Below are 27,347 nucleotides of genomic sequence, written 5' to 3' on the forward strand. Positions count from 1 at the left end.
TATGCATTAAGATTTTACTGAAAGGAACATTTATGCCCGGTGTTGTTCTAATGGCAGCCAGAGCTCCTCGGTGGTGGCGGACAGACAGTCGCTCCGGTGTTCTCCGGATCCAGCCCCAGCCCGAGGACTATGGAGGCGGACTAGGCGCTCCGTGTTTTCCCGCAGACCGTGCGTGGCCCAGCTGAGGTGACTGGCAGGACTTGTTTACTGGTGGAGAGAGGCTCGCAGAAAGAGAGACGGGAACCTGAGGGAGAGAGCGAGCTCTAGATGCGACGGGAATGCAAGTTTTTTTTTTTTTAAACCACTTGTCCCCATCTTTTTTCACTCTTTTTACTCGTTTTCGCTCCCTCCTCGCGTGGACTCTCTGAAACGAAACTCTAACTTAATGTGTTTTTTCGCTTGTTTTATTTTTTTTTGTCTTAAAAGAAAGGATCTCCAACTGTATCGCCGACGCTGAAACCAACCTCGTTTGTTTTGGATTAGCCAGCTAACGCTAGCTCTCCTGAACTCCCATCAGCCAACGTTAACCAAAGAAGAAGAAGAAGAAATAAAGAAGAAGAAGAAGAAATAAACGGTTTGCTGAGGAGCTTGGTTGTCTGATAAAGAAGCCAGAGCCTCGCCCGCTCGGTTTTCTCCCGTTGGCTCTTTTTTTATTTATTTATTTTTTTTATGGGTGTTGATCCGTTTGCGGCGCGAGGGTGAAGGAGTTCAGAGGAAGGTCGCAGTGTTTAGGAGACAAGGAGGAAAACTGCACGTTTTTTTTTCCTGCTAAGAGTTTCCTGGGATGTACCTCCATCGGTCTTAAAACGCAGAAGCACCGATCCTGAGGAGTACTCGACTTTTTAAACTTTAACAGGAAAACAATCCCCCCCGATAAATGCATGACAGCGGGCCTTACTGAAGGGACCTCCGAACTAAAGGGATTATAATTCCACATTTCTTCCACATTTATTGGATTATCAACAGCAATCAGATGAACGGGGACTGTCGCCTTCACTTATGGAAAATGATTTTCACTCGCACATGTGCTGCCAGAACCCAAGATCACGTTATTTAGTGGCTTCGTTGCACAATTTATTTTATTTTTATTTTTTTTAAACCGGGTCTAGAAAAAGAAAAGAAAAAAAAACTTGGCTGTATAAGAAAACTCATTTCTAGCTCTGATATCCCGGACACACATTTTCCCCCCTGAGGACTGGAGTTCCTGGAACCTTCAGAGGGAGAACTACTTCAGTCAAGATGAGGTGGTTGACGCCAAAGCTGCGAGCACAAACGCTGTTTTTTATCCTCTGTACCTGTATTATATGCAAGTGTGGGCTCATAAACGGTGAAAGTAAGTATTTTTTTATTTTATCATTTTAATGCTTGTTTGTTTTTATTCTTACGTCTGAAAGAAACCAAGCAGTTTGATTATTTAGAAATAAATTAACCCAAATAGTATTAATATATTTTTGTTTTTCCTTTTCTTGTCACGAGACCCTCGTAAACAGTCTCGCGCATGCACAGACCCTCCCATGTCTCTTGATTGTTGCAGCTCGCTAATTTCGGCTGCTGCATAACAATAATTGATCATCTCTGTGTTGTGGAGGACTGTTTATGCTCCCTCTGCCCTCCGAGCAGGTCCGGTCCGGATGTTTTTCGGCGGCCTGGGCTCGTATCTTCGATCCCAGGGTGGGATTATTAGCCGCTGCTGCTGGACCGTGGTGGTCTGCGGCACAAACTGGGAACAGCAGGATTGATTAGCAGCCCTGTGACCAGAGGCCTCTCATGGCGACCCGACTATGGCAGAACATTTTGCCACATAATTCATTCCTAACAGCTCAGCTTAAAAGTAAAGGCTGACTGACCCCAAAATCAAACAGTTACTAGTCAAAAGTTAAAATCTTAAGAGTTGTTATAATTTGAAAGAAGCTAATCTCTTTGGCATATTTTGATTTAAAATCATAACAATTTAGCAAATTGGTTTGTTACTGATGAGAAATTACATACATCATGCTTAATTGACTATATTTAATATAATTTTTACCAAAAAAAACCCCCGTCAAAGTAGGGTTAAAATGTTTTTTTTCAGAGTGACAATCCTCCTTAATAAGTAGGGTTTGTATCCACTTTAATTGGAGTGGGAAGGCCTCCTTGTTTTCACCCTAATCTGGTTAGAATACTCCAAAATGTTCATAATTCTTCCAGTCGAAATAAACTGAACAGGTAAACGGAGATTATGTTAAAGCGAATAACATTTAGCAATAAGGGTAAACGCAGACCCCTTTCAGACATCATTCGATCTGTATGCAGGACTAGACCAACTATAGCTTACATTTACAAATACAACATTTGTAAGATCTGCTAAAAAGACATCAAAATATAAACATTTCTTCATTTGATTCTTTATAAATGGATTTCATTTAAGTTTTCATGCTTCATATATATTATTTTGGTGTGGAAACAGGTTGTTTTTGTGCATTTCAGAGCCCCAAAAAGTCCTAAATATGACAAGATATTTAGATAGTCCTACCATACTGTATGGTAAGACTATCTAACACACTTACCGGTAATAGAAGTTAAATTGTCCACAGAATAGATCAGAAAGTTGCTCGTACAACGGAGATGATGCAACATTGTTAAAATCTGGAACAAAGTTTAATTTCCTTTTTATTCTGTTGGGCTTCTTTCCTCTTTAGTCACACCTTTTTTTTTTTTTTTAACTTGAACTAACCAAGATGCTTTAGCTTATGAGAGTGATGATAAAAGTGAAGAGAGAGGATTTCAGGTCAACAGATGCTGTTAATACCATAATATCGCATTGTTTTAGATCATAGTAATCCAACATTAGCTTTACCTTTCTGAAATTTAAGCAGTAGATAAAGGAATTCACTGTTTTTCGATTGCTAAGATGCTATGTTTTGATTATGAGTAGTTCTGTTATACATGCACTGCTGTTTTTTATGACAACTGACCTTTCCATAAATGTACACATGCAGCTTTGCTGCAGCTTGGATGTAAACAAGTTATCCACTGACACTAAGAATCTCTTTATAGATGGGGAATTTTACTCTGTCAGTGTGAATGAAGGGCATCTTCCTCTCTGGGGGATGTTTGTAGCCTATTATGTTTTTTTATTTTATATTAATGAGCTGATGTTTTACTGAAATTAGCTAACAGAGCGTAAATGAAGCAGCTCTTTTAACTGTTGTCAAAGAGATTGATTGAGCAGTAGATAATACCCATTTCAGATCGTTTAATGACCTTGTTTTAGGAGCATCAGTAGAGGGATCATTTGTACACTTTTTTTTTTGTTTGTTTGTTTTCCTTTAAGCATTTGTTGTACACTGCTGAGATCCGACGCAGAAGTCTGGAAAATTAGAGCCGGTACAACCTGGAAAAACTGCTGCTGCTTCTTCTTTTTTCTCTACTCCATACGTAAATCATTCGATCACATGCAAATGTTTTGCTTTCTCAGTTTTATGTGTAAATTTCAAACAAAAACGTCTTCAGCTCCAGCGGCTGTTCTGAGATTAATATCAAACATTTTCCTTGTTTGTCAAGGGTTTAACCTTTGCCCTACATCCTGTCTCCTTGGGAGATTTGCAGCTTCTCAGAACAGGAGCTCGTTCCAGAGCAGGCGAGCAGGTAGTTTGCAATGATCCTACATGACAAATAGCCTTGAAGAAGCCACTCATTATAAGCTGATTGCCTCTTTAGTATAGGTATGGAAGGGGGTGGTTGTATTAGTAGAGTGACTTAGTGGGCTGGTTGAGAGGAAGTGATATGACTTACTTTTCATGGGTCATGTGTGCAGGCAGAAGAGGCCCTTGAAGGGGGGTCTTGTGAGACAGCCTTTTTTTTTTTTCCCCTTTTTTCAGTTTTTTTTTCTTCCTGCTCTGCGTCTCTCAGGGAGTGGGTTATGTCTCATTGGCTGTTGACGAGTACCGTGGAAGTGCCCATATTTGGGTCTCAAGATGTATGCACCAGAGAAAGGGGGTGGAGACGACAAGAAAAGTGCATAAAGTATTTCATTCTGAATCCACACACAGGGGCGATTTGATATGCTGGACAGCGGTTGTAAAGTTCTGAGTGCACTTCTAGAACAGCTTCTTGGTCGGTGTGAACGGCTATCAAAGTCGCACTTATCAGTGACTAGTTTTCTGAAGCAACTGCTAAGTTATCTGTTTGTCTAACTTCTGAAAAACATGTTGTGCAACTTGGTGTCTTCTCTGTTCTTAGTCCTTTCAAGCCTATAAGTTCAGCTCTCCCTCACCACTGTATATGCTTTTGTTAGTACATTTAAGGCATTCTGGTCGACGAATCTTCCCTGCTGATACTGTGAATAAAAATGTCCAGAGCAGGCATTCTTTATTCAGGAGAAATGGTGCAAATCTAAAGACCAGGAGTATCAGAGCCGACCTCCGTTTGTCTGTTTGGATTCACAGGCACTCTTCACTGAAGTGCTCATTGGCATTTTCCGACAATGCTGTGCATGTTGTGGAATGCCTTTGAAGTGGCCCACCATGTAGGTGTGTATGTGTGTGTGTGTGTGTAAGCAGGGCTGTGCACCCTGCCCTCTCTGTGTGCTTTCTGCAGGATCTCATCTCTCAGCTTCTGACTGGCCCACTTCTGCACAGTGTAAGTTTTGTGCAGGTCCAAATGAGGTGGCCAGCCATGAGAACTACATGTATACTGCATTTAGTTTCAAAAGTGGGCTCTTATTTAGTATTGGCATCTATTGCGTCCCATGTGGGCACTATTTAAGCCTTCATAAATCCATTTCATCAAAGAGATAAATGGTTTTAGAAGAGAATGACAGTAACTGAGGTAAACGATAACATGATGTGAAGCAGAGTAGCTTGCACTGCCCCGAACCCATTCATTTATTTAAAAGGATGTAAAAGCGGATTACTCTTGAACTTGTGATAGCTGTGAAAGTCTAGAACCAGATCCTAGTGTTTTGATGGTAAAAAGTAAAATAGAAATGCCTCCTTTTGTTCTCCAGTTAAATGCTTTTCACAGGACAAAATCTGTAAAAGTTGCAAGAAATATCATAGAATCAGAGCAGAACATAAATATTTGTGCTGAAAAACTGTGTGAATTATGAACCCTGGTTAAAGTGAAATGCTTAGAAAGGAAAAAAAATAATGTAGCGATGTAACAGCTAATCAACCAGAGCTTGTAACTGGCTGAGCCTCCATTGATTGGCTCTAGTCAGTGATTGGTGGGTATGACACAGAAAAAGGAATGTCTATTGTTCAGGAAATGCTTCAAAAGCTCAGAATTCACTGTTTTACATCTTTAAACACCAGTCAGGGTCAGGAATGTTTGCTTTCTTTAATTGAAAGGTTTATCTACTAGTTATGCTGTTTTCTTTTAAGATTCAAAATGAGATTCTCCGTAAAATCAGCTCATTAAATTTTGATCCTTTTATGTATAGGGGCAAAAATGGGAGGTCAGTAAAGGCCTGGCATATTTAATTTGGACAGATGTCTAATAATTTATAAAGAAAACAGAAAAATAAAAGTATGGTATCAGCCAGCAATTGCAATTTTGTTTTGATTTTGTTTCTGCAATAACCAAAATCAGCAAATATTCCTTATAGAAATGTACGCTTGTATTTAAAGTCTAATTAAAGAAAAGGAATGCACTGTTTTCATTACTGATCTGAATATTTTTATTCAAGAGAAAAGGCCTGCCCTCTTTCAGCTTCAGTACTTGGTGAACATAAAGTGCAGCTAAAAAAGCTAATCTATAAATGAAGGACGTTCATTGGAGCAAACATTAATTGCCCCTGTGATTTGGAAACATATTTTGTAATAAATAAATTATTTGATTCAGTTCTAGTTTAAGTTCAAATTGAACTGTTACTTTAAAGCATCATGTTTAAATTATCTTTGTCGTTCTGGATTAAAATATATAAAATATCAGTTTTCTGTTGCTTAATTTCTAACATTGGCCCATTTGAATTCATCTCACAGTTAACTGAATTTGTGACTAGTGAGGTAAAGTGTTACTTTTAAACCTTAGATCATTTCTACTCCATGCAGATTTAGATTTAAAAGGTTTTAGATTAAACCAAAATGTATGTGTGTGAGAGAAAATAAGTAAGTCCTCTCTGATGACATAATTGAACAATTAAAAAGAAGCATAAGTTAGAAATATATCATTTTAAATCACATTTTATTTAACAGGTTTATTGAAAATGATTTATACTGTTTGTGAAGTAGGTGGAAAAATCGTAACTCTAGCTGTTACAACTGCTGACCTGCTTCTTGCAACACAGTCTTCTGTTGTTTGTTATAAGATACGTTTTAAGCTGAATTTTACATGTAGATGATTGGTTACACAATAGTGACGCACTTCCCTGCAATCATTCAGAGAGCCTATTGATATAAGGAAGTGGTATTATTTTAATTTAGTTCTGAGGTCTAGTTTAATCAATATTTGCTTACTTCTAAATGGTTTTATAATAAGAAAAATAAACATAAAGGTGATCAGGATCTACAGCTACAGCAACTTTATTTTGCCTTTTATTAAGCCTTATTTAGAAATAATTAACCCTTTATAGGGCAAGTTACCATTTTAGATCACTTGCATACCCCTTACAAATGAATACCACCCCGTCCCTCAGTGAGGTCTAGAAGCACAAGATCTATATCCAGCCATTCAGCATAGATACTGCTACATGGCTGTACATCTTATTTTGGTATTCAACCAATTAGATGAGCCCTTGAATTATATATTACCTACTGCAAATTAATTTGGAAACAAAAAAAGCCAAGAAAAAAAATCTAAAAAGTTAAAAAGTAAAGTTAAAAAGTTAATAAGCCTAGGTAACAATTATATTTAGGTTTGTACACTAAACAATGTAAGTGCCAGTATCAGCATTAATGCCTCTAAGGTTATGTTGGACCAAAAATAAATTTCTTATAGAAGCACTTTTGTTATTTTTCTTAAAATATTCGGGCAGGTTGGCGTTTCCTGTTATTACATTTACATTAATTTTTGCCATCAAAATATCCATATTTTTTTAATGTTACAAAGGTATTAAGGTCTTGTCCTGGATTCCAATAACACTACTGGCTTGAAATGTTGATTTTTAAAGGATTTCACTGAGTGCCCTATAAAGGGTTAAGGAAAGTTGCCTAAAAGAAGCTATAAGCTTAATAAAATGTTTAAAAAAATTGAGGTTGATTTCATATGGGATCTTTTTATATACTGGCAGTTCTTTCTGTATTGTTAACATCATTCCCTCAGTTGAATTGACCAACCATTCCAAAAAAGTTAAAAAACAATCCGCTGGTCTTTGTTTCCAAGTTTAAAGACATTCCGCTTCCCATCCAGGAAGCTTTTTCAATTCAAAATGTCAGTTAGAGTTGAGTTCGAACCTTTATATAGTAGGCCAAAATTTTGAATTTTAGATTGATTTGAATTGAAAAAGCTTCTTTGATGAGAAGCGAAACGTCTTCAAACACAGAAAATCACAGAAAATATTAGACCAATGTTTCCATTAGCTGTATAACAGTCTGAGTTAAACCTTACAAACTATATCTTCTACTGTACGACTAAGGGGGGAAAGTTAACTTTATATTTAGAATATTACTAAAGCTTGTTTTACTACCATTAATGTTCAATGAAATTCATTTTAATAAGAACAAATGATTAGATTTAAGGGAGAAAAACCTTGTTTTAGAGCTTTAGCTATTAATATTTGTTTAATCTATTGATCGATGATCAAAGTGATGCTCTTAGCTTATCATTCCTCGATAATAAAATGTTTTTAAAGATTTTTTTTTTATCACCCATTCTAAAAAGAAACCAACCATCCAAGTTTTTAACTTATAGAAAATGTATTGCTCAACAATACAGTAGGTTGGGTTAAAAATCTCTTGAACATTAGAAAGGCTTACCCTCTTATGGGCTTTTGACATTGATTTATTAAGTTACAGTCATTTCGAACCCCTGCAGCTGCATACGTGTTTTTAGGATGGAATTTGTTCTGTTTTTATGACTTCCTTTCCTGACCTTGTTCTAGGCTCAAGTTGCCTTTTGGGATACATGTGTACATTCGTGCATATACTTACTTCTACAGAGAAATTTATGATGGCCTCTTTAAAAAAAATCAACAGTAGTAATGATGACATTAAAGCAAACAGTATCTTCAAGTATCAGAAGTGATCAGTGCATCCCTATTAAAAAATAACAAACTATTTATATATTTTTTTAATACAAAATTAAAAGGTAAGCTAATGCTGAGGTTCTGGATGGAGCATATTTATAGACAAGGAATATTTTCAGTTGCAAATTGAAATAGTTGATCATTTATTTGGGTTCATTTCTGCTCCAAGTTTCTTCATCTTTTAGCTAGTGGCATTTCTTAGAGTCTGCTTTTCATGAATTGATTAATTGAATAGAATTTTTCCAGTCCTACATTGTTTAAAATACTTATTATTTAAAGAGCTTATTTGGAGATAGGGCTGAAATAGTTAGATTAATTGGATTAATCGATTATTGAAATAATCGTCAGCTAATTTAATAATTGATTAACTGGAGTATAGAGATTGTAAATTATTCTTTTAGCTGACAAGGGGACCCACTTAGAGCAGTAATTCTACCAAAATTATATATATATATATATATATATATATATATATATATATATATATATATATATAAAAAACATTTTGCATTTAAGATAAAGAAATATTTTCCGTCTATCAATATGCACTATTCAGAATTTCCTCATATGGAAAATCTATTCCACTTGGTCTAATTTTGCCTTTCAAGTCGGACAGCCAAAGTCTTCTTTAATTAAACTTTATTAATTGATTAATCGAAAAAATAATCAACAGATTTGGCGATTTGCTAAATAATTGTTAGTGCCAGCCTTACCTGGAGGGTAATGGTGATGTTTTTGAAACTTAGGGGTCCGATGCAGCTTTTGTTTTCTTATGAAAACTATTAAAACTGTACACAGAACCACTGCTCTCACCTCTGAGGTAGCCTCAATGTTCTGCATTTGTTGTGACAATTATTTAATTTTCTTCCGATGGTGCCTCCTTTGATTGCCCTTGTTTGATTGAGGACTGCAACTGTTTATCTAAAACTTTGCTCACAGCACAGTAATGTGGTCCAAAGGAGGAGGCACAGAATACGCAGGCGGTGCTGTTACACCATGCTGCAGCAATCTGATTTAACAGTTCTCGTCTGGCTTATTGAAACAATTGGTATCGTTAATAACATAGGCGTCAGTAAAAGGACTGTTTTCCTTCCTAAGGTATTCTTTATATGAGATTTTGCTCTCAATAATATAGGTTTAGGTTGTTTTTGATTGCGTACTCTTCTTTGGAAATGACCTGACTCATGTGGACATTGCTGATGGTTTTACCATCAGATCAGTCTAACCTTTCAGTCAGAGACCACAGCTTCATAGTTTTACTATATTTACCTGAAAAACCCTTTATTGTCTGTAATGTGTGTTTATTTCTTTCATTTAATGTAGAAAAACACTCACTGGTAAAATATAGATTGATTCGTAAGTTTTGAGAAATAGAATAAGAAAATGATACACTCAGTTGAATATTAAACAAAGTCATCTTTATTTACCAATTTGTTTGGAAAGGCTTGGCAAATCAGATTCTAAACTTTTTTATTTCTTTGCTTTGGATTAATGATATTTGCATCTAAAGTTAAACTTCAAATGATTGCCAGTGTAATAAAAATGAGTCCATGGTTTCAAGCTGCAGGAGGCTTCCCAGCCTCTGAAAAAATGCTTAAATTAAAAGAACAGCAATAGAGAGAGATTATTTGAGTTATTCGCAAAATGGGCTTCAATCAGAGGTCACCCATCAATGCAGGGAGACTATAGGGGTTGGTTATTGTCTTCCATCTGACTTGTAATATCCATATGGGGATGGACCTTTGTGCTGTATAGATAAATCAGTGCAAACCGACAGAATCAACATTATTATTATTATTATTATTATTATTTTATATTATTCATTTTAGAATAACTTCTAGACATTCTGATAAAGTCAGGGATTTGATCTAAGTGTTTTCTAGATCTGACAAGGATGTAAAAATATGGGTATTCCCAGAGTTTTTTATTTTTATTTTCTTCCTTAAATCTTTCCTTGTTTGGGAATGATTAAATAATTCTGCCCTTCCTTCCTGGTTTATTTCATTCTCATGTTTCCCACCATCCTTCTTTTTCACCCTTTGTTTTCCCTAACCTCCCTCACCTATCTTATTCCTCCTTTTCCTCCATGTGTCCTGTTCCATCCTTCCTACTTCATCCTTCCTTGCACTCACTTCGCTACCGTTCTTTCTGTATTTCATTCTTTTTTTTTTATTCCAGGATCCTTGATTAAACCAAACATTAGGAAATTTGCCCATAAAGTCTAGCCTACGGTACTTGAGCATTTTATCTTTTAAAATCTCAACTAACAACAAAAACTTTGGCTTGTCTTTAGAGAGGAGACGGTTTCACATGAGAAATTTGTTTGTCATCCTTTTCCAAATTAGTGAAAATACTTGTCCTGTATGAGATTTTGCTGTCAGACCCTGGTGGTCAGTGCTTGTAAAACCTTTCAGGAATTTGAGGCTCTTTCTTTAAGAAGTCAGCGTGTCTGTCTTTGTCTGAAACTGATCCTTAACTCTGTTTCAGGGTCGTTTTTCCTCACTGCTCACGGCCTCCTAAACACATGTGCATACAGTATGAGGTGTAGTCCTAAAATAAAACCCTTTGTTCAATCAAAGAAGGTATAACACTTTGTCATTTAAAGAAAATATGTTTTTTTTTTCTGTAGGAATTTATACATTACACACAAAAATAAAAATCAACAATGTTTATCTTACTGCTTCTCCCTGCTGGGTTAAATTTGAGAGGATTTCCACATTTTTAACATACCAGCTCGTGTGCGAAGCTCTGTGCAAAGGACAGATGCCTTCTTTGTATCGGTGTCATGTGTTGGAGGGTGAGAGGGCACCGAGTGCATGTGTGGTGTATGGTGGGCTCGAGAGGCCGTCGGACTAAACCGGACGGGTAACATTTATTTCAGGGACAGTCATATGACTGAGAAGTGACCATTTGACAGAGCGCCTACTGAGGCTCTCTGCAGCTGATTACCTGCACACAAACAGTCATACTTCTAATGAGGATGGAAAGAGTGGGCTGTTAAAAAAACTTTTAAGATGATAATTTACTTTAATGGTTAAAATAAAAAGGTAGACCATTTCCACTAACGACTATGTTGCTTTAAATTTTTTAACGAGTGTGACCAAATGTTAAAGTTGGGGATTCACTTTCCTCTATTTAACCCCCTCCATAGCAGAGGTTACTAAACATTTCAGTCTGACCAAAAAGTAACAGTGCAATCATCACTTCACTCTAAGGTTTTTTTACTTGGACATATAAAGTGAAGTTATTATTTTAATTTTTGAATTAATTTATGTCTTTAAACAGAAATTATTATTATTGATTTGAATGCTTTTTAAATTAATGTGACATGTAGGAAGTTAATTAGGCTTTTTATGGTTTACTGAAATATTTTGTATTTTATGTATTAGATAGACAAATGTTAAAGCTACTTACTCTATAGTATGTTTATTTATTACATTACTTTTTGGCTGTCCAAAAGCATTAGTGATCACATCACATTAATTTTGAAAACTTTCTATTTAGTGTCTTTTTAGAATGAGTTTTACAAATTATATTGTTTTCAAAACGCATTTTTTCAGATCATATCCTCGGCTTCATCTACAAAGGTAATAATGTCTCATGACATTTCCATTTCTTAAAGTACAGAAGTGATCAAATTGTAAACATTGGGAGTAAAAAACATGGTGCAAAAAAAAAATGCATTAATGTGATCAGTTTGATGCAGAGACTTTGATATGATTTACAGTTTTTCAACATTCAGTTTTTTTTTTCAGTTTTTTTAGTTTCAGATAAAGGGATATTTGAAATAAAATAAATACATTTGAAAAAAAAGAGTAAGAAACTAAATATAATAAAATCCCAAGGTTACTAATTTTATTTCCAATTCAAATTGTAAAAATATTTTTTGTTTGCAACAGTATTTGAACTGAATTAATTCCTTAGTTATTGCTAATGAGGGAAAATTCCCTACAAAACAGGGAAACATGAGCTGTGTTCCTTTAAAAATTAATTAGAAATGTATATATTTGTTTTACATCTGTTTTGTATGAATTTTCTTGTTTAAACAAGAATATTTGTTTTTATAAAATATAGCTATTCGGGAGAGAAGAAATGTGAATATTGCTACTTAGATCTATTTTGAACTATGCTCAGAAATCAATGTTTCTTCTTTGACGTTTCAATTAAGGTGCGAAATTAAAACTCTTTCAGTAAAATATTGTAAATATTTCCCGGTATGTGGCTTAGAGACACTTTGCTGCCTCTACAGTAAAATGCTAAATATTGTAGCTTGGTGCATGGTGGTATTACCAAAAGAAAAACCCTTACTGCATCCATCTCTACATAGGCCAGTCTTAACTATTCACAAGTGAGCTTTCAGGGTGTGTGCCGTTTTCAGCTACCAAAAGGTACCACAACCCTTTATTTAGCACCAGTAGTAACATTGTCATTTATTGGTGTTTTTAAATAAAAACATCTTTTTATATACGAAGCAAAATTTTACTGATTTTAGTTGTTGTTCCTCAACAGCCTGTTACTCCCTGCATCCCTCCTGGGTCCACGCCTCAAGTGTTTTCTTGTTTTTCTGTCCCTTCTAAGCTGGAGCTCCATCTCTTTGTGTATCCTTCTCCCTCCCTGTGCTGTTGCGTTCAGGGGTAAACGAGTTCAGCGCCATCGGCTGCTATGTTTTCCTTTCACACAGCAGATGCGCGAATTCTGCAGACGCAGACTCGTCCTTACACACACACACACACACACACACACCGGTGCACACCTGCTAATCTGGCCTTTATGGTGTGGGAAAACCTCCTTCGTTCAAACCTGTTAAACGTTTTCCATTCCACTCCCCACCCCTCTCCCTCTCCTGTCTGTGTTTTTTTTTTTTTTCATCCTGTCTTATTGAGCCCATCCCCTCGAGTTGGGCCTAAGTGATGCTGAACACATCCACCTGCACATCCTGAACAACAGCCCCTGGTCACATGGCCGTCTCTGATTATGTTTGACAGGGCTCTGTTGTTGTCCTGGTAGACCAGCCGGAGACAGATTACTATGGTGACAGGAGCTGTGCTGACAGTAGGCTAACATCCCCTATTAGGCGACTCCTAGTTTTTAGTGTGAGATCGACATTTGCTATAAACAAATCCTAATCTGAAATGAATTTTCTTCTTGTTGCTTGATTAGAAAAGTCAATTTTACCAACTGGAGCCATATTGGACCTTTAGCCAATTAGTATGAGCCCTGCAAACCAATCTGAAGTCTTCCTGTTGATTACATGAAAATTTCTATACTTACTTTATACACATTCTGGGCTTCGTCTTGTTGGAGGTCATCCTCCTTCAACTTTATAAGGCAGTAAGGTCCAGTTGCAAAAAAATTGTTTCCATTGCAGTTTTGCAAAATATAAGAATTTCTATATGATGAAAAGAACCACCTGATTGATGGAAGTGTAAAAACTTTCTATCAAAAGTGTTTGTGTTTTTTTCAAACCTGCAGTGTTTCCATTTAGTTGTTTTTTTCTTTTGTTTTGAAATTACAATTTTTGCCATATTATTTTAAATGTAGGATGGTTTAGACCAAAGCATAATGGTGTTGGAGCAAATGTACACAAATGCTTTCTCTACAATCTTGTTGGACTATTGCTGAATAAGCTAAATTTACCGATAAGGGTTCCTCAAAGTTTTTCAGTTCAACAAGACTTTAACAAATGTGTTTAGGCACAAGTGAATAACAAGTCTGTAAACTGCATAGAGCAAATAGGAGGGGTTGTTTATTGTATTATTTATTAGGAAAGCATGTAAATCAATTCAAATCACATAAGGACAGTTGGACTCTTTATAAATGTTACATGGAAGCCAATGTAGTTTTAACTAAAATGCTTTTGCTGATTCGTTAAGTGTGAAAAACTACTTACAATCCTCTAAATGAATCTCTCTGAGCACTACAAGGTGGTGCTGTTTAAAAGCATGTCAGCATGCAGGAACAGTATAGTTTGTTACTCCTGAATCTGGCTGTAAAACTGATAACATTCGGCAGAAGCTGTGGCCTCTTCTGCTAAACAGCTGCAATGGTTGCGTTTTGAAAATGATTAGCAAAGACCAAAGTCTCAGTGAGGGAATGTAAGAATAATGCAGACAGGAAGGTCAGAGCTTGTTAGAGTGATAGGGATCATGTGAATTGTGTCAAAGAATTTTGGACAAACGCTAAGGGAGGGTTGGCTCCAACTTGTTTCAGTCTTGATGTGACATTTATCCCATACCCTCACTTGCAGAGGGAGAATGTAGCCGTCCACTGTTTAAAAAAGGGATACCAATGTAATGTTCTTTAAAGCAAATGGAAAAAAAACAACGCATGGCTCTACATAGAAGGTCTACCTCCTCCAGACGAGACTTGGCTGTCCATCTACACCTTAAGGACCAAGGACATTCTTTTGAGTATTAGAATATTCACATTTTGGACAAAGAAGACAGGTAGTTTGGAAGGACTGTGAAGGAAGCCATTTATGTTAAGGGAGAAACAACAGCCTTAAACGGCGGGGGTGGTCTCAGGTTCCAGCTCTCAAAAACCTACAACGCAGCATTAGAGTTGATTCCTTCCTGCTATCATCTCAACCCCCAGCGCTATGCAGGGGACTAAAACATCTCGCCTGGTCAGCCAGGCCAACAATGACCCTAACAACAGCCCCTTTTCAGAAGCATAGACCAGTATCTGGTATTGCAGGCCAACATCAACCTCAAATCCCCATTACTAAGGGGTGGACCTGTTCTTTAGGTTCAATTTGCATGTTTTCTAAACCATAACAAGGCTTTGTTGGGCTACTCTATAAAGCTTGGAAATCAATGCTAATCCAGACATTTTGAATTGAAAAAACCTCCTGGATGGGAAACGAAACATCTTCAAACTTCGAAAACAAAGTCAATTGTTTTTTTTGTTTGCTTTTGTTTTACTTTTTTTGGAATGAATATGACCTGGATGACAGAGAATCGTCAACAGCAATAAAAAAAACAACAAATTTAATCTTATGTGTAATTTAGTACCATATACGGAAGTGAGTGAAATCTAAATTTTGTTTTTTAGTTGAAAAGATAAGAATCGGGTCATTCACACAGAGCCTTAGTCCAGATACCACACTGCACAATAACCTAATTCAGTTTCAATAAAGAAAACCAAACCTTTATAAAGGTAAACTGGCACAGCATTGCCCCAGAGCATGACACTGACTCCACCTTGTTTTACCGGGGCATGTTTCCTCCTTTAAGGTGCACATTGTTCGTGCAGAACACCCTTTTGTTTAAATTACTTTGAATGCTTCAGGGATTTAACACCCTCCTCCTGACTGATACATTTAAGATGCAACCTATATGATCCTTTGGGATCTCTACAAACTGTGGCTTCGGCTAAAGCTTGATCAGATGAGGTAGTGTGTAGCTAGAAAGCCTGAATCAAAACGTACTTCACCAAAGTATTGGTCTGAGGGTGTGGAACCTTTGTTGCTACTGTAAGGAACCCCATAGGGGATCATTACTACAATGCACTCTCTAGTTTAATAGATCAATATATGGTGTCACATGTGTTCAACAATTATGTGGCACACTTGTTAAGTGAAAAAGAGGAAAGCAGACAATTGAATACACAACATGAAGTAAAGGGGCATGATGGGGAGTCATTGTGAAGAGGACATTGAGCCAAGGCTCCTGCAGCCAGTTTATAAGCCTTCATCAAGTGTTCTTAATTCTATTATAGTTAAATGGATCCCAGATTGAATCATGCCTTGCTGTTAAATGGCAGCATAATAAATGAAAGTCGTTTTACAATAGCACTGTGGCAGAAGGCCCTCCACCCCAGGGACCCGTCTGTCAGATGCAACACTTGGGGAGTTTATTGGCCGCTGGTGGGTGCATGTTTACATGTTAACACAGTGTCGGTCATCTGTCCAAGCCTTTGGGTATTTTCCAGTGTCTTACTTTATATGTATTTTATAACATGTTTGTATGTAGTTTAAAGCTCCACTGATGCTTCTTGTTGATATGCATGGTTTGTACGTAAAGGATGCAGATTACCGACATGCCTGTGGGTTGGTAAATGGCCTGTTGAAATCCTACACACAGGCCTGAGCAGTGGAAAAGGTAAAGGGAGGGAGAGAGGCAGAGCTGGTGTATGTAGTTTTCCGGCAGCAGCCAGTGAAAACTGGTGGTCTGACGGTGCAGACAAACGGGCCATTAAACCGACCTGACCCTCTGCTCTCCATCCCCTCAGCTTCCGTCATGCTGTTTACTCCGTCTTTCTTAACTTTCTCCTTCGAAATTCGGCCTAATTTTTTTCTTCTCACTCTTCTTTTTTTCTTCCTAAATTTTCCATCCCTCCACATCTCCCAATAGTTTTAATGTTTTCCACACACATATGGAGTTGTTCCTGCAGGATATACATGCAGACAAATGCAAGCTTGAATTTACTCATTTCTGTCTCTCCGTCTGTTAATTCTGGCTTCTTTTAGCAGCAATATTTAATAAAACCTATAGGATTTGTCATGCATGAAATGATCTCACTCACACAATGGAACAAAAAAAAGCCTCCTTAGTGGGAAAAGAAGTCCGGACATATTAGGTTACCCTTTTGGTATAGCTCAGAGGGTTTTTATTTTAACTCCAGAAGCAGACAAACAGGCAGAGAGGAAGGAAGGACGGACGGACGGGAAGAAGCAGGTTTAGCAGAGCAGGCGTAGCTCCTCCAGACTTGTGTGTAGCTCTGGTTTGTGGGTCAGAGCGTTGGTGGGAGCCAGTCCCTGCAGCTGCTGCTGTGTGGCGGCGAGTCAAGTGGGGTAACGTAGTCCCAGCCTCTTTACTCACAGGCCTCCGCTCACCGCACCGCGCTCCATTCACTGCCGTCGAAAGATTAAAAGGAACTTCGGATGCCTTTTGGATTACTCACATTGTGTCTGTGGTTGGGTCTGCTTGCTTCTTATCTGAAGAGCTACTGGGCCTGCTGTCGATTACCTGCTGCTGTTTTCCAGCCTCCCACCAACTCTTGAGTACCACCTGGTTTTCCAAGGCGGTGCTTGAATTTACAAGAGCTTTTTATTTATGTTACATGATAGAAGTCATGTTTCTCCAGCTGACCTTAAAGAAAGTGTTCTTTTCTTTTGGTTCTTCTTTAAATCAGTATCTGCTGATCATGGCATCAACTCCATCCTCCACAATGCCTTTCACTAAACCCATTTTAACTTGTTATTCTGATGTTCAGAGTAAAGGGGGGAAAAAGTTGTCAAGATAAACAGAGATCAAACTGGGTTTTCAGAAAATGTTCCATGAATAAAGGACCTTAAAGATTACATTTAAATATTGAATAGGCTTCTTTAGGAATGGAGAAGTACATTGGTACAATATGCTTTCCACTTGTGGCCCGTACAGAACAGTGTTCTTATTTTATGGTCTCCTAATTCGTATTTTTCTCTCCATCTCTACCCACAAGTTGAAAACCACTGAGCCCAACATGGAGGATAATAGCGCAAAAAAACTGGAGTTTCTTTTGGTTTCTCTTTTCTCACTTCCTTACACACCTGTCGTTTATCCAAATGCGCCCCCCTCCCTACACACACACAAGCACCTTAAGGTCTCGGGTCCAAGGTCGAGCTCGTTTTGTTGAAACAAGTGTTCGGGTGCGTCATTGTTTTTATAAACGAGCAGCACTGATACAAGATCTTTTGACTTCCCCTTCATATCTTTTACTCCTGTTTATATTTCATCTCATTGCCCTCGTGTCTGCATCACCCCCCTCCCCCCACCAATGCCAGAAGGTAAGAGGAGGGAGGCGAGCCAAAGTTGCCAGATTGATCTGATTTAGGTTCCTTTTCTTACTCGGTGAGCCACCTGATGGGCACACACGGGGTTTGCGTGCTGCTCTTTCCTAGCTGCTCCAATCTGCCGCCCGCTGGCTCTTTGCCACACCTGTAACTGGACCCGGTGTTGTATATAAATAGGCCAGGCCATCTTCGTTTGCCATGCTCCTCAATGGGAGGCTGAGGCAATGGAGAAACAGGTGCTAAGACCAACGTGCTCGTCTCCTCCACAATCTGATGTCTTCACCACAGTCGACTCAGCGCTTGTCTCCTTATATTGTTTATAGCTAGAAAAGTGTGGAAAAGTAGCCAGGTGACTTAACACTGAGCGGCAGCAGGTGGTGAAGGGGCTGAGTTATGCAGAGCTTAGAGGAATCTCCCTGCATGGAGCAGAGGGGGTTTAAAGCATAGGAGCAGTTTGATGGAAATTTTTGAGAAATTTTGAAACCAAAACTTCTTAGAACATTTCCATAATTTTCAACTACCAGTCTGCTGCGAGCTCATACAAATTCAGAACCCCCCCTTTCTGTGTCTTTTCCTGGCTCATGTCCTCATCTTTCTTTGTTTTGGAAGGTACATGCTGGCACTTGTTACTAAAAATGCCTCTCATGCAGCCTCTTAGTGTCGTTTTTCTTTTTTCTTCCTCGCTACAGAAACCAAAGATTGGCAGCGGGCGAACAAGCAGGCTGGTTTCACTTCTCAGAACTTTCCACATTCATATTAACAAATGCATTTTTCCTGCAGAAGTCTGCCTGGCACCGCAGCTACACATCCTCCCTATCTGAGTTGGTTCAGCAACCAAACTGTTGACAAATCTATAATCGGCAGATCACCTCATCGGGAGAGGAGGTGGCTGTAAGGGAGAGAGCGAACTTCTCACAGTCCATAGTTAGCCACCACCTGGTCCAAGGCAGGACAGGTTTGATTTCACGCTGAGCTAATGTGCAACGGAGTCGAGCTGCTCTATGCGCCGTAAAGGGCGCGCTCTCCTGCTCCTTCCCAAACTAATATACTTCTTCTCTGCCAGCCAGCTATCATTAGTCAATGCATATTAAATTCTCTGCAGGGAATACAGTTCTAAAAATAAGAGAGGGATCTGTCTGAAACTGTAGCTTTACTATGACTGAGGTTGCAGCTGTGAATGCTCCCAGAACAGAGGAGATGGGTCAGCTGATGAGGGGATGACCTCACTTGCAACAGTTGTGGCTTTTTTTGTCGCTTTTTTCATGCTGGGAAATTCACCCATTCATTTTGAGGAGGAATGCTCAATGGAGGTTTTAAGTTCATAATGCCACAGTTAAAGTACATGACTCTATTTGTCTTCACCTTCTTTCAATCTGGTTTAGGTTTTGTTCAGAGGGCTGAAGGCGAAAAAGGATGCAAACATTTTTAAAGGGCTGCTTTAGAGCCTTAAAGGAAAAACACAGAGCCACTTTCCTGCAAGATGTTGAGTCTTCCTGTTTTCTGCTGAGAAAACTGCTCTCTCTATCAGCCTGAATGAATGGCACAGAGTATTTTCAGCAGCACCTGGTGCAAATGTTATGTTCACTCATGGGAAAAAAGATTGGATTTCACAGTTTCCAACCAGTCAAAAAAAAAAAAAAACTAGCAAAAATGTTGCTGTGTCTTTTCTGGTAAATTTATGCTTGGCTAGTTTGCACACACTGCCTCCCGCTTCCATTATAATTGTAAATAATTAGTAAACCTCTAATAAACCAACAATTTGAATGTGACTGTAGTTTAAATGTAGAATTATACCTGATTAAAGTATTATATTTGGTATTTTACTGATTTCTTTTGGGCTGAGCATTAATTCAGCCTTTGGGATAAGCTAATCTACATGATCAATTATCTTTATTGAATTTCAGATGTTATCTATATCTTTAAATCATTTTAAAATGTAATCAAAGCTGATTATTTTTCACTATCACACCCTACGACATAAGTGGACAGTGGATATTCAACTTTTGCACTATATGAAAGCTGTAAAAGCAAAGGATAGGAGGAGTTTGTTCTTTCCTGTTCTGGTTAGATCTTTTTAAACACGTTTTAAACAGAACATGAGCCGAGAAATATTTGAAAAGGATACCAGTATTTATCTTTTTTTTTAAATATAATTTTTTACTGCAAAATCAAAATCTTGTGGGTGGAGTGCTGGTCAGAGGGATCGTCGGAGAGAGTGTTGCTGAGTGGAACTGTATGGAGAGTCCAGTAATTGTATTGCATTTACTGTATCACTGAAGTTTTCATAGTGGAGCCTTTTTTTCTGCTCATTTCAAACCCCTGTACTCTTCCTCCTCCTCTTTCTCATTCCTGATGCCAAATTAAGTGTCAAACAGACAGAGCAGGCGGGCCGATGGCCCACTTTTCAAAAGGTCTACAGTGGGGTGCAGTAAGTTCCAGCCAGCCCAGCCACCCACCCGGGCTCATTAGTGGCTGATTGGGTTGTTATTGTAATTAGGAGATCCTGTACATCCCGTGAGAACATCGAGCTGTCTGCTTCCGGGTGGTCTAAAGTGACAGGGTGGGCTGCAGGGATCACACTCGCTGTCCTCTGTTTTCCATTCAAGTAAATATAAAAATATGATGGAGGTTATTTTTACAGTAAGTGCTTAAGCAGCCGGCTGCAGTCCTTTATTTCTGCTGTTTGTTTCCCTTACGGATGTCTTGACATGTTCTGGTGCAGGTTGTGGGTTCAGATCCGTTTTCCCTCTGTTTTTCTGCCCTTCACCCTCTCAGACTGTTGCATGTCATGTCCCTTAGGTCCACGGCGACTCTCCATTCATGCATGTGATCACCAACCGCTCTGAAGGTCTGTTACGTCACTCTACGTTCCTCATGGGCTTAAGTTACACTTTCTCCCCCTGCCCCCTTCATCATTCTACTCTTTTTTTTTTTTTTTTTTTTTTTTTTTTTTTTTTTTTTGCCCCAGCCCCACACCCCCATGCCTCCTCACTGACCCAAGCTTTCCCCTCCTCTCCTGCCGTTTCTCCTGTGTTCTAGCTGACAGACTAAAGAGCAGAGGGAGGAGATGCCTCATTATTTGAAAAGACGCAGGGTTCCTACCCCTTCCCCCCTTTATCTTGCCTCCTTAACCCCCCCCCCCTCTTTTTTTTTTTTGCACCTGTCAGTCAACAACTAGACTCCATTTTACGTTTTGACCGAGCTGTCTGTTGCCTCCCCTCATGGCTCACTACATAGCTTTGTGTCAACGTGCCCTCCAACTGGAGACCTGACATACGCCGACCCGCCCTGCACAAAGCAGCAATCCTTGAAAGGTTATGTTTGTGTCCGCTAGGTGCGTCTTGAGGGGGGCTTCTCTTGCGCCCTGGCCCCTCTTGGCTGTTGCGTAACCCCTTGTTTTGTCGTGTTTCACAATGGGTATCCAGTTAATGCCGGCTAGAGGATAGTGAGTGGGAGGCCTGCAGCTTGTTTGATGTGTCCAACAGATAAGACAGGAGGGGTGGAAGGTGGTGTAAGGTTGCTGTTATCACCGGTAATAATGGCGATTGCCACGCAGTGGAAGTGTGTTTCTGTGTTTTGGTTTCTGATAGAGTTTGTATCCCATGAAGGAGGGCGTGGTCCGTGCAAGTCCGTTAGTGTGAGCCACGCTTGCTTTGCCAAATATTATCTTAATGAGACGCTTATCAGCAGAAATGAGTAAACAGGCTTTTGCCCTATTGGCTGCGTGGGAAGTTGATCAGAGTTGATCAGGTTTGAATAAAATCATTGAATCTAACCCGGTTGTGCACCTTCTCACCTTTTCAAATTGATAGTTACTGAAAGGGATTACAGTGAAGCTTAAGATGGTTTGTATGTTTTCATAAAAAAAAAATATATATACGATATATATATATATATCATTATATTATTATAATAATATTATATGATATTATTATACATATATTTATAATATTTTATCATTATTTATGTATAAAAAAAAGAACTGTAAATTTATAATAATTTTTAGTATGGCTGTACTTTTAAAAGATGAAATTGTCAAGTGAGCTGTTTCCAAACATAATATCTTTTTGTTTTACACTTGTGTAAACAAAATGACAAATAAAATCTGTCTAAAGTCTAAAAAAAGTATGTTTTCATTACTAGGAATAATCTTTATCATCCACAAAATGACTTGTTTATGAAGCACAGTAGGCATGTTTCTCTATTAATCATCATTTCATTTCCTAGCCATTCTATACTACTGTAAAATGTAAATTGTGATGTTTTATTTCATCTCTCTCTGGAATTGAGATAAGTTTAAGCAAATATCCCTTTATTTTAGGATGAAAGTATCTTCATTGCTTAGTCATAAGCTTAGGAGAAAAGAATGAGAAGATGCAGGGCAGCCTATATAGATTATAATAACAGATCATATTCCAGGTTTGATCAAATAGAACATGTGTGTAGTCGTGGTATTAAAGATCGAGGTGCATTTATATAGTAGGGCTGGACCCCATAATATCATCAGCATAGTTTATTGATCACAGGCAAAAAAAACCCCAGCAGAACTGTTTTTATGGCTTATCTCTAATTTTGACGCCTGTAGCGACTTCTAGACAGTGAGCCCAGCGCTTTTCCTCTGTACATTTTTCTGCTAAACTTAGATTAAACCATGATCAATTTTTAATCCCATTATGAAAGTTATTTATTATCAAAAGCAGCCTCATCAACCTTAACATTTATTTCATCCTGATGCACAAATTAGATCTTTTTTCCAGATACAAATTGACTTGCTTTCTTTATGCACAGTCATAAAACCGTCTTCATTTTCCTTTTATGATTTTCAAGCACTTAAGTATGGAAAAATTTGAATCGAGAATAGGGCTGCAACTAACGATGGAGGATCCTTAAGATTTTTTAGAGTTAAACCAGGTGAAACTAAAAGTTTTCCACTTGAGGAGTTCTGGATAAAGCACATTGACAGATGGAAAAGTCTTAAACTCAAAAATATTCATATATATAATATAATATAATATAATATATTTACAGTTTTGCTATAGTTATGGCTCTGGGTGGATCGCTCTTTTAGATAAAGGCATGGCTCACAGTCTCTATACTCCAGTTGATGATTCATCAATTATTTAGTTGAGGATAATTTCAATAATCGATTGATCACAATTTATCTGATTGATTGTTTCACTCCTAGTTAAGTTATTTAAGTTTCCAGATTTTATTCCATTTTTGAAATTTCAGAAAATCCAAAATTTCTAAAACATCCTGTAAACTTTTCAAATTTATGTATAACGTCGTGTTTTGTGAGAACTTTTTCAGAAACATACTTCAGTCCAGAAAAGCAAAAACATAAATCACAGCTTTTTTGGTCGTTAAAACTTTATGTATCGGTTATAAAAATCAGTTTTTAATCATCTACATCTGTGATTCAGAACTTGGGTTTTATAAATAGTACAAAGAAAGATTTTCAGTCCACCAAGAGCCAGAGGTAGTGATCCTTTTATTTTCACAAAAAGTCGTTTTGTGTCGTAATTTGTGGAACATTCAGATTCAGGGCTGAATTATTTTACAATAATTTCTACAGCAGATATTCCAAACAATATTTTGGCCTTAATGGTCCAGAATTCCGTATATATTCCATATATACGCGTCATGGAGCTTAGATCATAAAAAATTCTGATTTTGACCAATTTACCCCTCTAGTTTTGAAGTCCTCGGAGCCACAGTTTGGGAAACTGTCCAGTTTTTATGTATTGTGCATCTTCAGAATTGGATATTTAACAACATTTACACCAGAGATATTTGACAGTTCCTCAAGCTTGTTTCACCTCTAAAGCCATTAAATTTATAGCTTCATAATATCACCCAGTCATACTGTGTTTATCTAGGCTAGGCTCTGGTATTTCAGCTACTTTGCATATAAACTTTGCTTTCCGCTAATGTATCGGGCCAGTCATATGTTACCTCTAATCTCTTTATTTCCTACACCTGATGTAGATCATGGTGACCATGAATTTAAAGCTCAGGGAGATAAAAATACCTGTAAGCCTTGTTTCTAAAGAAGTGTAAATAACAGAAAAAGTTATAAAAAACAAAGTTTTTTTCTAGTCTAAGCAGAGCATTGACTGACCACTGTTGCTAACATCCAGCTGTAATAAAAATTGCTGGCATTATTGGCTTCTTTCCATTACAGGAAGTGGTTAAAGCCTTGCACTGACCCCTCTCTGGTTAGAGTTTTGTACCTGGATTAGTGTGTATGTCTGGCTAATCATCTACAGAATGAGGAAGAGAAAAACTAGCTTCAACCTCGGAATGATCAGAGGCAGTAAAAACACTTTCTAAACTGGACATTTATGGATTTCTTTGTATTTTACTGAAGAAGGTGTTGGTGTTATTTGCAGGGAGGGTTCCTAACATTTTATCACTGTCTTAAAATGCATCAACTTCAGTCAGAAGCTGACTTTGTTGTTTGATATGCATCATTATTTAGCTGTAGTTGTGTTAAATTACAATTTTCACAAATGCATGTAACAGAAATTGTTACATTTCTATAGTATAGAAATAATTTAAAACATTTCTGGTTTGGTTATTTTGTCGATTTTGTTTATTTCATCAGGACAATACAGAGAAACACTCTATACCTGTTTTATAGTTTGCTTAAATAGATGCGAAAGATAAACAGCAGAGAACAATTTTTGACACAAAATGTTTTTATTTTTTGTTTAGTGTATTCTGTCTCATCCAAACTTTTTTTTTTTTTTTTTTTTACATTAGGTTTGCAGAAGAAAATCAGTTTTGCATCCTTACATTTTCCCTAAACAACAATCTCTTCCCTCGTTGCTCTAAAATGTTGCAGCAATGAGCAAAAAAAACAGCTTTGGTAACTGTCTGCCAGTTAATTCCACTCAAATGCAAACTGTGTGAACGTGTGTTCATGCATTTCCCAGTCCAAATGCATGAGCTCTACGTGTGTTCCAGTGTTTAAGAGGTAAAGCCACTTCCTCTCTGGGGAAAGAAGAGACCGTATCGGTTTGCTTGGGTGAGACAAAGATGATGAAAGCAAATCAGTTGGCTTAGATGAAACCAGCAGAAAACTAATGCATATATTTAGTTGCTGCAGCTTTAAATCGAGGCTGTTATTGTTTAGCATACTTCTCAGCTGGAAATCTGTCTATAATTTTCCTAAATGGAAAGCAGGTCTTTGGACGAACTAAAAACTTGTCGTTGTCCAAGTTAGAAGCACAGGCTAGACAAATTAAAGTGACTGAGAACTAAAAGTCACTGTGTCTTCTTTGGCTTCATTTATCTGTCTAACTGTCTGCATCCTTTGAATAAAACTGTCCGTCCACTCATCCAATTTTTCAGATTTCTTTTTTGCAGCATACTGATTGTTTGGTCCTGTAATTATGCCTACATAGAACTGAGAAATTTAATCTTGGGAATCCCTGAGTTTTAATATTATTTTTTGTTGAACCATTGAATGGCTATGATTAAAATGACTGGTAAATTATTTTCTTGAAATGCTTTGGATCATTTTTTTATTCATTAATCATTTGTTGTGTGCCAATGAAAAGCCATTAAGCATGTTCAGAAAATGATGACTATACTGACGGCTTTCATTTTTCCTCTCCTTCTAGTTTGTCCGAGCAAGAACATCCGGAACAACGTGAACAACCTCCGCTCACTGGAGAACTGCACCATCATCGAGGGCCACCTGAAGATCCTTCTCATGTTCGGGGCCAAGGCAGAGGACTTCAAGGGCCTCAGCTTCCCAAAGCTGCGTGTGGTCACCGACTACGTACTGTTATTTAGGGTCTACGGCCTGGAGACCCTCAGCAACCTCTTTCCAAACCTGACAGTGATCCGCGGCAACAACCTCTTCTTCAACTATGCCCTGGTGATTTATGAGATGCTGCAGCTGAAGGAGGTGGGCTTGCACAGCCTCATGAATATTACACGAGGCGCCGTGAGAATAGAGAAGAATCCGGACCTGTGCTACCTGGCCACTCTGGACTGGTCCATGATCCTGGACTCTGTGGAGGACAACTTCATCGTGGCCAATAAGAACGAGCGAGAGTGCGGAGACGTGTGTCCTGGCATAGCGCAGGGCCAGCCCAAATGCACTCAGACCACCATCAATGGCAACTTCAGGGGAAGATGCTGGTCGCAGAGCCATTGTCAGAAAAGTAAGTGCTAGATCTCCCTTTCCCACCTTCAATGCTCCTTTACTGCATCTTATTAGTCATGAACCAGTCTGATAGCTGGCTGCTTAGGAAAAAAGAACAACATGGAAAATGGGCAGAAACGTTTCCACTGCTGGTACCATGTGATTCAGAGCATCATACTAAGGAAAAGAATACCTGATCAGAAATCGACTGATGTTTCATCCTCAGTGATATGTTTAATCACATTTGTAAATGTGGAAGCCAAGAGTTACGGTCGGGCCTTGCATTAGCATCCACTGGCAGGATATGTGTGGCTTTAGTTAAGGGACGGCAGGTGGAAGGAGTCAAATGAACTGTTGAATTGGGGTGTTATAGCAAGTGGAAGGTTTGAATGAGAGAACAGTTATGGGGATGGCTTTTATTTGTTCTTCTCTGTAAAAACCAGCTCTGTGATTGGTTAGTTGTGGATCTCCTGCACAAGTTTATTTCCCACTGTCTATTTAGGCATTAGTCCTCCACACCGCCGACCCGGGTTTGAATCCGACCTGTGATCATTTGCAGCATCTCTCTCCCCCCTCTCTTACGGGGGAAGTGTTGGCCTAGCGATTAGAGCAGTGCCCTTGTGCTCTGAAAAGGTTGCAAGTACCCAGTTCAATCCCCACATCCTCCACTCTGGGTCCCTGAGCAAGACCCCGCACTGCTCCCGGCGCCACACAATGGCAGCCCACTGCTCCCCAAGGGGCTGGGTTAAATGCAGCAACACATTTCTCCAATGTGAGATTGGTAAAGTTAAATTATTATTATTAGCCTTTATTCCTCATACTGTCAGGTGAAAATATATATATATTATATACATTAGTTTTTTAAGGTAATTACAGCTTGTTTAACTTTTTTAAAAATCTTTTTACTCAGAGAGAAAACTGTTCAAATGGAAACATATTCATATTTCCATGTTTACATTCTGCATTCCCTGTTGGCTCCTCGATTTGTCAGCATTTGATGTTGGGAATTTTGCACAGGAAACAGATCCTTTTTTTTCTGTTACTTCTTTGTGAACAAATGCATAAAAGGACAAATCTACGGTTCCTCGTAAAAGTATTCACACCCTATGACTGTTCCATATTTTGATACAAATCATTCAATAATGAGAAAACATTTTGATGATATTGTTCTCATATTAGACCAACAAACTTACTGCGAAGAAGGAAAACAACAGTTGAAAAAAACCAACATTGCTTTAACATGCATTTAT

At 38.2% G+C, this 27,347-nt stretch overlaps 1 protein-coding gene across 1 annotated transcript in view; it reads left to right on the forward strand.

Annotated features, from left to right (window-relative positions):
* Positions 1-233: 233 nt before the first annotated feature.
* LOC107100834 (insulin receptor-like) overlaps positions 234-27,347 on the forward strand; it is an 86,488-nt gene continuing 59,374 nt past the window's right edge. Inside the window, exons 1-2 of the mRNA XM_015399488.1 lie at positions 234-1,333; positions 25,568-26,116. Coding sequence (XP_015254974.1) covers positions 1,240-1,333; positions 25,568-26,116 — 643 coding nt within the window. The 5' untranslated portion in view covers positions 234-1,239. The remainder of the gene's footprint in view (positions 1,334-25,567; positions 26,117-27,347) is intronic.

This window comes from Cyprinodon variegatus, unplaced genomic scaffold, assembly GCF_000732505.1.
Source record: "Cyprinodon variegatus isolate N-32 unplaced genomic scaffold, C_variegatus-1.0 Scaffold30, whole genome shotgun sequence".
Classification (NCBI taxonomy): domain Eukaryota; kingdom Metazoa; phylum Chordata; class Actinopteri; order Cyprinodontiformes; family Cyprinodontidae; genus Cyprinodon; species Cyprinodon variegatus.